This window comes from Sminthopsis crassicaudata, chromosome 2, assembly GCF_048593235.1.
Source record: "Sminthopsis crassicaudata isolate SCR6 chromosome 2, ASM4859323v1, whole genome shotgun sequence".
NCBI classification, from domain to species: Eukaryota; Metazoa; Chordata; class Mammalia; order Dasyuromorphia; family Dasyuridae; genus Sminthopsis; species Sminthopsis crassicaudata.
The window spans coordinates 371,171,328-371,184,888 of record NC_133618.1 but is presented as its reverse complement, the minus strand read 5'-3'; the positions used below and the strand labels follow the sequence as shown (position 1 = coordinate 371,184,888).

Genomic DNA, 13,561 nt, shown 5'->3' with positions numbered 1-13,561 from the left:
TATAAAAGCAATAAGAAAGGTCTAGCTGGAATTTATTTTCTTTCTTTCCTTCTCTATCTCAATCTTTATATCCCCACCCACAAAGTCTTGATCTTTTCATCAATGAAATATGATTGTGTGATCATGTGGAAAGAGAGTTGTTTTTTGGATCTCAGAAAGTCAGCATAGTGCAGAACACATATAGTCAGTGGTATTTTAAAAATGTTTTTTGAATAAATAAAAATAGCATAATAGCTCAGTAAGACAGAACACTACTAGCCTGGAAGCATAAAACCAGGATCATAGACAGCCAGTAAATCTCTGAGACAAGTAAGAATTATTTGAATTTGCTACTGTTTATCTTGGGAGAGTTCATACGTGGAATTATTTTAACCATTTCTAAGGGCAAATTTATAAATATATCACCATAAGTCAATTCCAAACTCAAAATCCACTTGTAATGCTTAATCAGATGTTCACTAACTATGTTTTTCCCATGGATAACTTTTGGGTATTTGATCATATGATTTCAATTTATTAAAAAATTAACAACCCCCATATTTCTGCAATCAAATCATTTGGCTTATAAACTTACTCTAAATGTCAGATCATGAGCAAGAGGTGAAGTGTTAAAATACTCAAAAATTGATTCTTGAAAATCCGGAAGTTTGAGGCCTGAAAGGAAAAAGCAATGAGTAAATTTAAAGTTAAGATAAAACAAAATTATTTGAAAGCAATTTATTAGAAACTCTTAATCATAATTTACCTGTATCTGCCTTAAATTTCTCTTCCATTTTTTTCCTCAAATTCTCCATTTCTTCTAATAATTCTCGATTTTTTGCTTCAGATTCCTTTAATTTACTAAAATATTAAATGTAATTGGATTTAGTATTATGGAAAAAAGATATTTTATATTTTATGATGAGATTTAGGTGATGGAGCAATAGACTTAGAATCATGGTATACTGCTAATTAATATCTACACAATAAAGGAACTCAAACATACTTTAAAATACAAACATTTACACAGAACTTATATAGATTCATTACAATTTCCAAGCTATTTATTACTATGAAACTTTGTCATAATCATTTTAGTATTTTAGCATTATTAAGTCTCATTTTTTTCATCGGAGAAAAAGATAATGCACACCCAAGTTGAGAGATTTACTGGCAAGATTATGACTCAATAATTCCAAGTTAATTCTTAGCTTCTAATACCAAGGCATGCTATATCATCTTAAAGTAAACATTAAGACTTAATAGGAACAGGTGGCAGACTTTATCAAAGAAGCAACTTCATCCCTTTTCCAAGAAGCAGAGCTCTGGCCATCACAGAAGAGTTCCATTTCCTTTAGGGATTTGTAGTAGAAATTTGTGGAAGACACAGAAATATCTTTTTTTCCTCCCCTGTCAAGATTTCAAATATCAGCATATGCATAAAAAACAACTACCCAAAAAAGCAGCTGGCGTTTGGATTCAAGACAGAGGAGGAAATCAGTTATCTTTAGTTATGGAAATTGCTTTAGGAAACAAACTAGAAAAATCCCCCTTTGCATCAGGTGAAGAAAAACAATTTTCTGAAAAATTTTTCTAATCAGTGGCTGGTAAGAATATTTTGGATTAAAAATGATGAGACTATAAATCAGCAATGCTCACCATCTGCAGAATGGTGTTGTATTAAGTCTTATGGAGATTCAAAATAAGTAAGAAAGAAGGTCCTAGTCAAGACATTGTCATAGAATCTCAGAGCTAGAAGGGACTTTGCCTTTAAAGGGTATTTAGTTCGATTCATACCTGAACAAAAATTCCTTTTCTACTAACCAACAACTGGTCATCCAGTCTTTGCATGATAATATCCAGTCAATAAGCACCGATTAAACAACTACTATATGACAGGCACTGCAGCTAAGTGCTGGGAATAAAAAGTGAGGAAATAGAGTTCCCTGCCCTACATACCTAGATGCTTGCTCACAATCCAATTAGGTAGTCCATTCATGCCTGGCAAATTGGTCATAATGATCTTTTAAAAAAAAAAAAAAAAATTCTAGAATAATAATTCTCATCACCATAATGAGAATGTCTATAAATTCATAAAATAAAGTTCCATAATTATTTAAATTTCTGAATGGACCAGTAATTTTAAGTCTGTACTTTTAGTTTTATAGCAAAAAGAAAATTATAAACAGATAAAATAAAAGGTATAAAGAATCTAGATATAAAGGAAATAGAATGATTTGTGGATAATTTCATAGAAAATTATCACATAAAAATGTGTGATTTTGCTACAAAAATGTAGAAAACTTACCATTTTCAATATGAGTAACAAATTACTTTTTAAAAATTTCAAGAATATAAAAGGTCATTAAATTGAAATAGAATGCATAAAAACAGAGAAATCAATGTTAATTGTCAGTACCTTTCAAAGGCTAAATTTGTTTCTTTGACTTTCCTTAACTCTTCCTGAATGAGCTGTTTGGCACGTATCTCTGCATCAAGGGCAGATTGCAACTCCAGCCGGGCAGACATATCTAATTTTTGACTACGACGTACTTTCCAAAGTGGATCCTATAGAATTAAATAAATGTTGACATTAACTAAAAAAGAAGCTTTTTATTGTTATTAATAACATTAATTACAATTTATATATTTAACTTTATATATTTCAATATTCAAAGGAAGACTTTTTTATTTTAAATCTTAATACAAATGTTTAGAGAAAATTCCTTGGCCTTCATGGAAACACAAGACAATTAATTAATATGATGGGTAAAATACTGAGCTTACATCCCAAAGAGATATTAAAGAAGGGAAAGGGATCTGCATGTACAAAAATATTTGTGGCAGTTCTTTTTGTAGTGGCTAGAAACTGGAAATTGAATAGCTGAGTAAATTGTGGTATATAAATCATATGGAATATTATTGTTCTGTAAGAAATGACTAGCAGTACCCTTTGATCCAGCAGTGTTGCTACTGAGTTTATATCCCACAGAGATTTTAAAGAAGGAAAAGGGACCTGTATGTGCAAGAATGTTTGTGGCAGCCCTCTTTGTGGTGGCCAGAAACTGAAAAAAATTGGAGAATGGCTGAATAAATTGTGATTTATTAATATTACGGAATATTATTGTTCGGTAAGAAATGACCAACAGGATGATTTCAGAAAGGCCTGGAGAGACTTACATGAACTGATGCTGAGTGAAATGAGCAGGACCAGGAGATCATTATATACTTCAACAACAATACATTCTGATGGGCGTGGCTCTCTTCAACAATGAGATGAACCAAATCAGTTCCAATAGAGCAGTAAAGAACTGAACCAGCTACACCCAGCAAAGGGTGTATCTCTAGGAGATAATTATGAACCACTACCTAGAATTTCCAATGCCTCTAACTTTGTCCCCCTGCATTTTGGATTTCCTTCACAGGCTAATTGTACATGATTTCAAAGTCTGATTCTTTTTGTACAGCAAAACAACTGTTTGGACATGTATATATATATATATAGTATTTAATTTATACTCTAACATATTTAACATGTATCAGTCAACCTGCCTTCTTGGGGGGGTAGAGGAAATTGTAACAAAAGATTTGGCGATTGTCAATGTTGTAAAATTACCCATGCATATATCTGGTAAATAAAAACTATTAAAGTATTAAAAAAAAAAAAATGACTAGCAGGATGAATACAGAGGCTTGGAGAGACTTACATAAACTGATGCTAAGTGAGCAGAACCAGGAGATCATTATACACTTCTACAACAATAGTATATGAGGATCAATTGTGATAGAAGTGACCCTCTTCAACAATGAGATGACCCAAATGAGTTCCAATTGATCAGTAATGAACAGAACCAGCTACACCTAGCGAAAGAACTCTGAGAGATGAGTGTAAACCACAACATTGCATTTTTGTTTTTCTTTCCAGGTTATTTTTACCTTCTTTCTAAATCTGATTTTTCTTGTGCAGCAAGAAAACTGTATAAATATGTATACATATATTGTATTTAACATATACTTTAACATATTTAACATATATGGGACTACCTGCCATCTAGGGGAAAGGGCGGAGGGAAGGAGGGGAAAAGTTGGAACAAAAGTTTCTGCAAGGGTCTATGTTGAAAAATTACCCATGCATATGTTTTGTAAATAAAAAGCTATAATTAAAAAAGAGAGAGAGAGAATAATATGGGTAAAAACAATAGCTAACATTTATATAGAACTTTAAGGTTTGCAAAGAACTTAACAAATATTATTTTATCCTCATAACAAAAAGGGGGAGTAGTGTTAATTTATATCTTTATCTTTCAAATGCTAAAAAATTATATTTAAATGATCCATATTACTTTGCAAAATGGCTGGATTGTTTCACAGTTTTGCTGCACAAGAAAAACTTAAGCATAAGGTAAAAATAACCTGAGAAGGAAATGAAAAATGCAAGCAGACAAAAACAGAGAGTGAAAATTGCTATGTTGTGATTCATACTCATTCCCCATAGTTCTTTTGCTGGGTGTAGCTGGTTCTCTTCATTATTGAATAATGGAATTGATTTGGTTCATCTCATTGTTGAAGAGAGCCATGTCCATTAGAATTTGATCTGCATTTCTTTTAATTATTAGTGACATATTTTCATATGGATTTCTTCCTTTGAAAACTGCCTTGAACAAACAAACTTAAAAAAAAAAAAAGAAATAAAAGTTTTCAGGCATATAAAAAATTTTGGAGAATGGTCAGGAAAGGCTTTATAGAGGAAGTAAGAATTTCAGTTGATTTTTGAAAGTTGAATAAAGTTCAAAAGTAAAGTTCAACTTTGTCAGAATGAGTAAAAGTGCAGCCAGTGCTGGAATTTTAAGTTAGAATTTAAATCATTTAAAAAATATAGTCAGTTCTGATATAATACTTGTTTTGCAAATACCAATTTGATATGTTGGGGGACATTTTGGGCATAACTTAAATTTTGAGTTTGCTTATGATTCATTTCTTCCAAGAGAAACAATGAATAAGAATGCAGAAAACTATATGATGCCCCAATAATTCATAAGTTGCAATCTTTCTGGTGCCCAAATCCACAAGCCAACTTCAGGTCATTATCAAGATAAAATGCCATATTTATGGTCTATGTTCTGGGGCATGAGGATCTGTAGTCAAAGGAGGAGTATTCTGCACTGCTCTGACTCTGGGCTCCTATCCCAGGGCCCAAGCCCACTTCTGTCATGGCCTTTGTTGCTCTTCCCTGTTAGGGTTTATTTTATTTGCTCCAGAGTCTGCTGCTAACTCCAGGTTCCTAGGAGTTCCTATCGGTTTTGGATGTGTCATTTATAAAGTTTTTAAACACTGTGTTGCCAATCTCATTTTACCCATGAACCCTGTGGCTTTTATTATGCAATTTTGCTTTCTGAGAACTCGAGTTCTAATAAAAATGACCATTCATTTTAATCTCACAAGTTCTCAAGGAAGTATATGCTGTTATGATTCCCATTTTAATGATGTAAAAATTATGGCAGAAAAAGGTTCAATCATTTTGTCCAGAATTATAGCGCTTATAATTGCCTGATCTGCATTTCTAGATCCAGAGTTCTATCCATATGTCACCTAGTTGTCTCAAATGCAAAGGAACACAATTTTACAATAATAAACTAATAGCTTACCAGTGTCCTTGATCCTAAACTAGAGCTTCTCAATGATTCAAGTTCCTCTGTCATCTTGGAAGCTAAAGCTTGAAGATATCCACGGGCATCCTTTTCATCACTTACCCTGGAAATCATATAGCAAAGACTTAATTATTTTATAATAGCATATACATCATTCATACTGACATTCAAACAATTGTTTAAAAGGAAAAATACTTCCTTCTTCCCATCAATATTTGGAACAAAAGTAACCTCTTTGTCAAAAGGGGGAACAAAGAGTCAGACATTATTGATACAACTTAACAAATAAACAGCTGAACAGAAAATATGATTTGGCATTAAAAAAAATTCAAGCTTACGGTATTAAGATGAAATAAATAAACCTAAATGTACTTTTACCTTTGTTAATATATATCCCAACTTTCTTTACTGATTTATTATCTAACATATAGTCTTCTTCTCTACCCTAACACCTGATATCTATTTCAAAGCCTTGGACAGGTCAACTTCCTTCTCTATTCCTTCTTGCATAATCATGCTCACCCATAAGCTCATAGATTTCTTAGCACTTCTAAGGCTCTGAAATTTGAAATTCCATATCTTTTTGTACCTCTCACTCCATCATTTATATTAATCTATTCTATGTCCTCAACATGACCTCTGACCCCTTAATTCAGTCCTTCTTGAATTTCTGACCATCCACTTTAATGACTTACTGGTCCCAACAATGACCATACAGAATGTTTTTTTCACTGCTCTAGAGCCTAACCACAGTTCCACCTCCAATATTTATAGCACCTTCCTACTTCACTAAGAAGATAATCCTAGAAGATATCTGAGGATTCCTGATTCTTTAGCATGGATGCTCTTCCAAGGTCTATCCTGAGGTATCTTTCTTTTCTTTCTCTATACCCTCTCCAAAGAAAAATCTCTTTCACTACAATGGATTCAATGATGATTCCTATGCAGATGATTCCCAAATCTAGAATGTCAACATTAACTTCTCTTCTAAGTTCCACATCCCTATCTCTAAAATAAACACAGTTACCTGAGCTAAGTGGTGCTGTAGAAAGAGTACAGGACCTAGAGTCAAAAGACCTGAGTTTAAATTTGGCTTCAGACATTAACCATTCAATCTTTGTCTCAGTTTCCTCAACTGTAAAATGTAATGTAATAGCACTTACTATTGTAAAGATTAAATAATATAAAATTTGTAACACATTTAGCGCAGTAACTAGTATATAGTAGATGCTATATAAATGCCTATTCTCTTCTCTACCTGCAATCAGTACCTTAAACTCAAAAGATAGGATCATGGAACTTAAGTTTTTCACTCAAATTTTCAGTTCCTTCTAACTTCATTATTTCAGTGGTCCTAGTCATTCATCTCATCTTTCTCAAATATTAAAATTTTATGGAAATTTTTACCCTTCTGTCGTCCTACTTCATATCGAATTCATTGACAAAAACTGTTGTTTCTACACTTGTAATACTTTTCCCATCTATTCCTGCCTCACTAGTTTGACTTTCTAGGACAAGGCCCTCCTTACTGCCTATTTAGATTATCATAAATTCCAGAAGGATTTTTCTACCATCACTCTCAACATATTAAATCATCTTTCATACAACTGCCTGACTAATCATTGATAACTAATCATATCAAAATATTCCTTGAAACCATGCACTAGGATGCACATCACCTAAGGGATGTACATTAAATTCTTTTGCATTACATTTAAGACTTTAAAAAACCTGGTACTATTTTACCTGTCTATCTTTCCCTTTATAGTTTCCTATAAATTAGAACTCCCCTCTATCTAGAGAATTCCAATCTAATCCAGTAAGTATTTATTTAAAAAACTTATGTAAAAGAAGATCCAACTCACTTCCAGTTGATCAATGATGGACAGAAATAACTACACCCAGAGAAGGAACACTGGGAAGTGAATGTAAATTGTTAACACTACTGTCTATCTACCCAAGTTACTTATACCTTCGGAATCTAATACTTAATGTGCAACAAGAAAATGGTATTTACACACATATATTATATCTAGGTTATATTGTAACATATGTAAAATGTATGGGATTGCCTGTCATCAAGGGGAGTAGAGGGAGGGAGGGGATAATTTGGAAAAATGAATACAAGGGATAATATTATAAAAAAAAATTTACTCATGCATATATACTGTGAAAAAATTATTAAAAAAAAACAACAACAACTTATGTATAGTATTCTATTAGCCACTTGGCAGACAACAAACAAAAAACAAAATGAAAAATCCCCATGCAAAGTCAGACTCAGATACTTTTCTGTAAAGATTCATTTCCTAATATTCCCAGTTAACAATGATCTCTTTATTCATGGACTTAATAAAGCACTCAAGTCCGTATTTCCCTTTATGCATCTATAATAAGTGCTTTCTATGTATAAGAAGGACAACAGCCTTGAAGTCAGGAAGACCTGAGTTCAAGACCTACTTTTGATATCTTGAGGTCCCCATAAACAAAGTAATCAAAGCTTCATTCCTTATACCTATATAATAGGCACTGACAACAAAAAGACAAATGAAATATTCTCTGTATTTCCCACATGTGCAAAAATGTTGGTAGCAGATCTTTTTGTAGTGACAAGGAACTGGATATTGAGTTGGATGCCCATCAACTGAGGATTGGCTGAATATATGAATGTAATGGAATATCAGTGTTCTATTAGAAATGATGAGCAGGCTGAAAAGAAGAAAAAGTCTGGAAAGACTTACATGAACTGATGTTAAATGAAGTGAGTGGAACCAGAAAGACAGTGTATACACAAACAGCAAGATTATGTGATGATCAACTATGATAGACTCAGTTCTTCTCATCAAAGCAGTGATCTAAGACAATTCTAATAGACTTGGAATGAGAAATACCATCTACATCCAGAGGGAGAACCATAGAGACTGAATGAGGATTGAAGCATACTATTTTCACTTTTTTTTTTCTTTCTTGTGGTTTTCCCTTTTTGTTCTGATTTATTTTTCACATGACAAATATGGAAACATGTTTAAAATATCTATATATGTATAGCATTTCTCAAATTGTTTGCTATGTTGGGAAGGGGGGAAATAAATGAGGGAGAAAGAAAAATTTGGGAACTAAAAATCTTACAAAAATGAATGTTGAAAACTAACTTTATATGCAATTGGATAAATAAAATACTATTGAAAGGAAAAGAGAAATTAAAAAAAATAAACAACTAACATTCTTCAAATTCTTCAAAAGAGGCAATATGTACACACAAAAGAGTATGCAAAAACAAATAAAAGGTAATTTTGATGAAAAGCAGCTAAATCAAAAATTTTCATACAGAAAGTAGAGCTCAAACTGACAGGAATTAGGAAATCTAAAAGGGGAAATGAAAAGGAACTGTATTCCAAATACAGAGGAAAGCAAATCAGAGGGACAGAGTTAAGAGAAACAGTATTAATGAACAAATCCAATTTGTACTATAAGATAAGCCTGGAAAAATCTGTTGGTTCAATGCCTTTTCTTTTTTTCTTTCCTTTTTTTTATACTTATGTGTGGTTATTTTCCTTTTTGCTTTTTATTTTCAAAACATATGTATAGTTTTCAACATTCAACTTTACAAAACCTTATGTTCCAATTTTTTTCTCCCTCCCTTCCCCGACCTTCTCTTCTAAACAGTAAATAATCCAATAAGTTCAACATGTGCAATTCTTCTATACAGAAAAATCAGAACAAAAATGGAAAAAAAAAAATTAGAAAGAAAACAAAATGCAAGCAAACAGCCAAAATAGTGAAAATACTATGTTGTGATACACATTCAGTCCCCACAAGTTGTCTTTTTGGGTGCAGTTGTCTCTCTCCATAACAAGATCATTGGAACTGGCCTGAATCACTATAGAAAAGAGCCATATCCATCAGAATGGATCCATGTCTTTAAAATGCTAGAATCTCTTACTCTAGGAGGACAGGGATAAATGTCTTTTCTAAGCTTTCTAAGTCATCTACAATTTAGCATATTGCTTTGCACAAAGTAGGCATTTTAGTAAATTTTCCTGAATTAAACCCTTTAGGGAAGGTTGTACAAGTATTATCCTCCCTATTTTTCAAAGAAGAAAAGCCAGGCACTAAGAAACCTTGCCCATTGCTTTTATTCACTTCTCAGCTTTGTTCCTGACTTTACAGACTTCAAAGCCACACCTAAACTGCTGTTTTATTCTGGAATTCCCTCCTACCCCCCAAAGTACCTGAACTCTCTTCACCTTAAAATATCCAACTACCTGTGGTCTTTTCAATTCCAAAAATGAATTCCTCTGGGACCTCAAGGCAAGGGCCAGGTCAGCTGCCCAGCCTTCATTTCCCTCCAGGATTTGTTCTTGATTACATAAATTTAAAAATCTTCAATTCTTCCCTCTTTTCCCCACCTTTTATTTTCCTTTTACGTATCGTTTTCCCCCCAATTAGAATGAAAGCTCCATGAGGAAACACTGTCTATTTTTTGCTTCCATTTGCAGGGCATAGCACCTAGCATATAGTAATATTTATTTTCTTCCCTCCCTCTACTGTCACATTGCTAGTAAGGGGTTGGAGATGAGATTGAAACCTAGAACTGACTCCCAAGTCCACTGCACATGTTCATCAAGATAATTTTGACTTATTTTTTAAAGTTTGCACATTGTTTAGATCTCTAGGAGATTTTAAACTTGCACATACCACTGAATAATTTCTGCAATCTGAGCTTCCCAATGAGCAACTGAATCCTTCTTAGCTGCCAAATCTTGAAGTTCATCTTCTAGTTGCCTGTTTTGAGCTGTTAGTTTATCCACAAATGCACAAAGCTGAAATGAAATAATTTTTACTATAAAAGTAATGAAATTGATGTTATTCAAGAACAGGCTTAGTACTAACAATATGGCGGCTTTTTCTGCAACAACTGAACTAATATTTCAAATAATTCTTTCCTTAATTTTTCATTATTAAAATTTCCCAAATTAATGACAAACCATGTTTATTTTCTAATTCAAGGTTAAATGTTTTGAGTTATATGAATGCTTTTTAAGTTAAACCAAACAGTTCCTCGTAATTCAAATATGAGCCCTTTAAAAGGCTAAATCAAATGCTCACTTGATTCCAAAAATGATTACCACTAAAATAACAAACTTCAAAGATATCAACAAAAGCCTAAAACATTCATGAAAAGTAATCATTATAAATTTTTAATTACCCTTTCAGTTTCAGTTGTTAATTTCTTGTTCTCTTCAAACAGCATTGCTCTTTCTCGCTCATATTTATCCTTTACTGTTCCTACTGCTTCCTCCATCTCATTATGTCTAAGAAATCAATAGAAGGGAAAACATGAAAAAGCTTAAAACTTAATATCAATGAGTCAATATTATTCAGGATCAGCAGAGTACATTTTAGGACATTTCTTAAATGAACATAGAAATTTACCTTTCCCGTTTTGACTTTTCCAATTTATCTTTTAACATCAAGATCTCTTTCTGTAGTGCTAACTGATGACTTTCTGAATCGTGCACTTCCTTTTTCACATTTTTTACTTCTAAGACATGAGAGGCCTCTCGCCTGACCAGTTCCTCTTCATAAAACAAAACTTTCTTCTCAAGTTCAGATTTTATTTTAGAAATTTCCTGCTGATGTTCTAAAGTAACACTTGATCCACGGACTCCTTGCTTTATCTGGAGACAATAGTTAAAATCTCAGAAAATAGGGAAAAAAACCTATATGATGTAGTAGAAAGTGATACATTAAGTGACATGGTTTCAAGGTCCACTTCTGATACTTATTAACTATAGAACACACATAAATCTCAAACTCTTTAAGATCCTTTTTCTTTTGTGAGGCTCTCTTTGTAAAATGGTGATAATACCTGAAGTACCTATATTGTTCCCTTCACCATTTTCTAGTCAGTTCCAGTTTGCCATTCCCCAAATTCATTTAAAGTTTTAGCATTTTCCAAACCAAAAGATTTCTCTCTAGCTACTATTCTCCTAAGTATATTTTCTTCCTTATCAGAATATTAATTTCCTTATAGACAGGGACTGTGTTGCTTTTGATAATTATATTTCTGATGCTTACCTTAATGCTAAGCACAAATTAAGTACTTAAATGGTTTTCCATTTATTCAAATGAGATGTTAAGCATGATATAAATATCAATTTAAGTATCAGTACTCAAGCAAAAATTTATAAAAATGTTCCCTGCACCCCTCTCTCTAAAGAAAATCTTTCTTATTTTAATGGAATACAAGGCACTGTTAGCCCTGTACTACTACTATATGACTACTGCAATCCTGAACTATCATACTACAGCATAAGCTCTAAATTGTTTTTCCAATGTTTTTCAATGAACTATCCTTATCTTCTCATGTGGTCCTCCAGTGGCATACAACTAGGAGCCAATTCATACTTCAGGTATGGTATTATATTAAATGACCTATGGAATCACTTTAAACTCCAAGATTGTATTAACTTAAGGGTAAAATTTGTGGCTACATACATATTTTTCCTGAATATAAAATTGAAATGGCTCTTAAAGATATCTTTCCACTTGGCTTCAGTCCCACACTTTCACCAATTAAACTACTTAGTTTACATAGTTTACATACTCTAATAGTTAATCACTTCTTCCTAGCCCTCCTCCAAAACAGTGATCAGGCTAGCAGCTCCTCTTTACCTTCTAAGGACTGAGTAGGGTAACTCTGCATTAAGTTTAAACTTAATACAATTTAATATAAAGTAAATTTAAATGTTCTGATAGCAAATTAAAAGAACAATTATAAAATATAATTTTATATAAAAAGAAAAAGAAAAAATGTGAATTGAAAGGATAAAAAAGGGAAGTTTGGTGAAAGCAAGGACCATGTCTTCATATCTCCCAACATCTGTCTACTACAATTCCTTGTAGATCTCTGCAAAATGTACTAATATGCCCCTGATGTTTATGCAATCTACAACAGCAGATCCAGCTACTTATTTTATCCTGTTCTTATTTCCAATTAAAAACAATCACTATTGGGTAGCAAGGTGGCACAGTGGAAAGAGGACCAGCCCTTAAGTCAGGAGAACATGAGTTCAAATCTGGTCTCAAGACACTTAGCACTTCCTAGCTCCGTAACCCCTGGGCAAGTCACTTAACCCCAGTTGCCTCAACAAAAACAAAACAAAACAAAATACAATCACCTTAAGTGCCTCCAGTTCACCTTCCACTTGCTTAGAGAAGCTTTCACTGTGTTCACGAAGCTTGCGTTCTTTTGATGCTTCTGCAATTGCATCTTCAAGACGAGATTCCAGCTAGCAAAGGAAAAAGGTGTTTGATATTTATTTATTAAAAAGTAATGCTTACTACACCAATTCATTCTCTCTAAAGAGAAATCAAAGACACTAAAATCCTGAAGCTTATTCTACCTCTTACCACAGCCAAAGACTGAAAAATATATTTTTGTGGCCTAAAAAGAAAGGCTTATCTGAAGTTAAACAAAGATTCTAATTTAAATCAATGACTTATATCTGAAGAATAAGATTTTATGGAAAAATGATAACTAAGAAAAATGACATTTTATCCTATAAAACACTGATCCTTAATTGAAGGTCAAAGGTACAGGACAGATAATTCTCCACAGTTCAATAGAATACAATAAAAACTTTGAATGTGAAGTAAACAAAAGCTTTTATGGCCAAAAAAATATATTTTGAGGGAAATACTGCAACATAAAAGCATTTAAAAGAAAATTTAAATGAATTTCACATTTAAATGAATTGGGAAAGTGGGAAAGCCTTTAAGCATAAAGATTAAAATGAATCTTGCAAATGTATTACAATTTAACATGCTAAAAATAAAATATACTTTGAACCTGAAGATTTATCTTAAGAACATAAGCACCAACTATTATCTTCATATTTATAACAATGCAGATTATCTATAGTAATCAA

At 32.6% G+C, this 13,561-nt stretch overlaps 1 protein-coding gene across 2 annotated transcripts in view; it reads right to left on the bottom strand.

Annotated features, from left to right (window-relative positions):
* Positions 1–13,561, bottom strand: part of CDC42BPB (CDC42 binding protein kinase beta) — a 156,275-nt gene that overhangs the window by 45,488 nt on the left and 97,226 nt on the right. For both annotated transcript variants that reach the window (XM_074291198.1, XM_074291199.1), the window contains 8 exons: positions 12,812–12,922; positions 11,064–11,308; positions 10,837–10,942; positions 10,326–10,450; positions 5,625–5,730; positions 2,399–2,547; positions 746–840; positions 575–654 (listed from right to left, as the gene is read on the bottom strand). In XM_074291198.1, the coding sequence (XP_074147299.1) occupies positions 575–654; positions 746–840; positions 2,399–2,547; positions 5,625–5,730; positions 10,326–10,450; positions 10,837–10,942; positions 11,064–11,308; positions 12,812–12,922 (1,017 nt within the window). The remainder of the gene's footprint in view (positions 1–574; positions 655–745; positions 841–2,398; positions 2,548–5,624; positions 5,731–10,325; positions 10,451–10,836; positions 10,943–11,063; positions 11,309–12,811; positions 12,923–13,561) is intronic.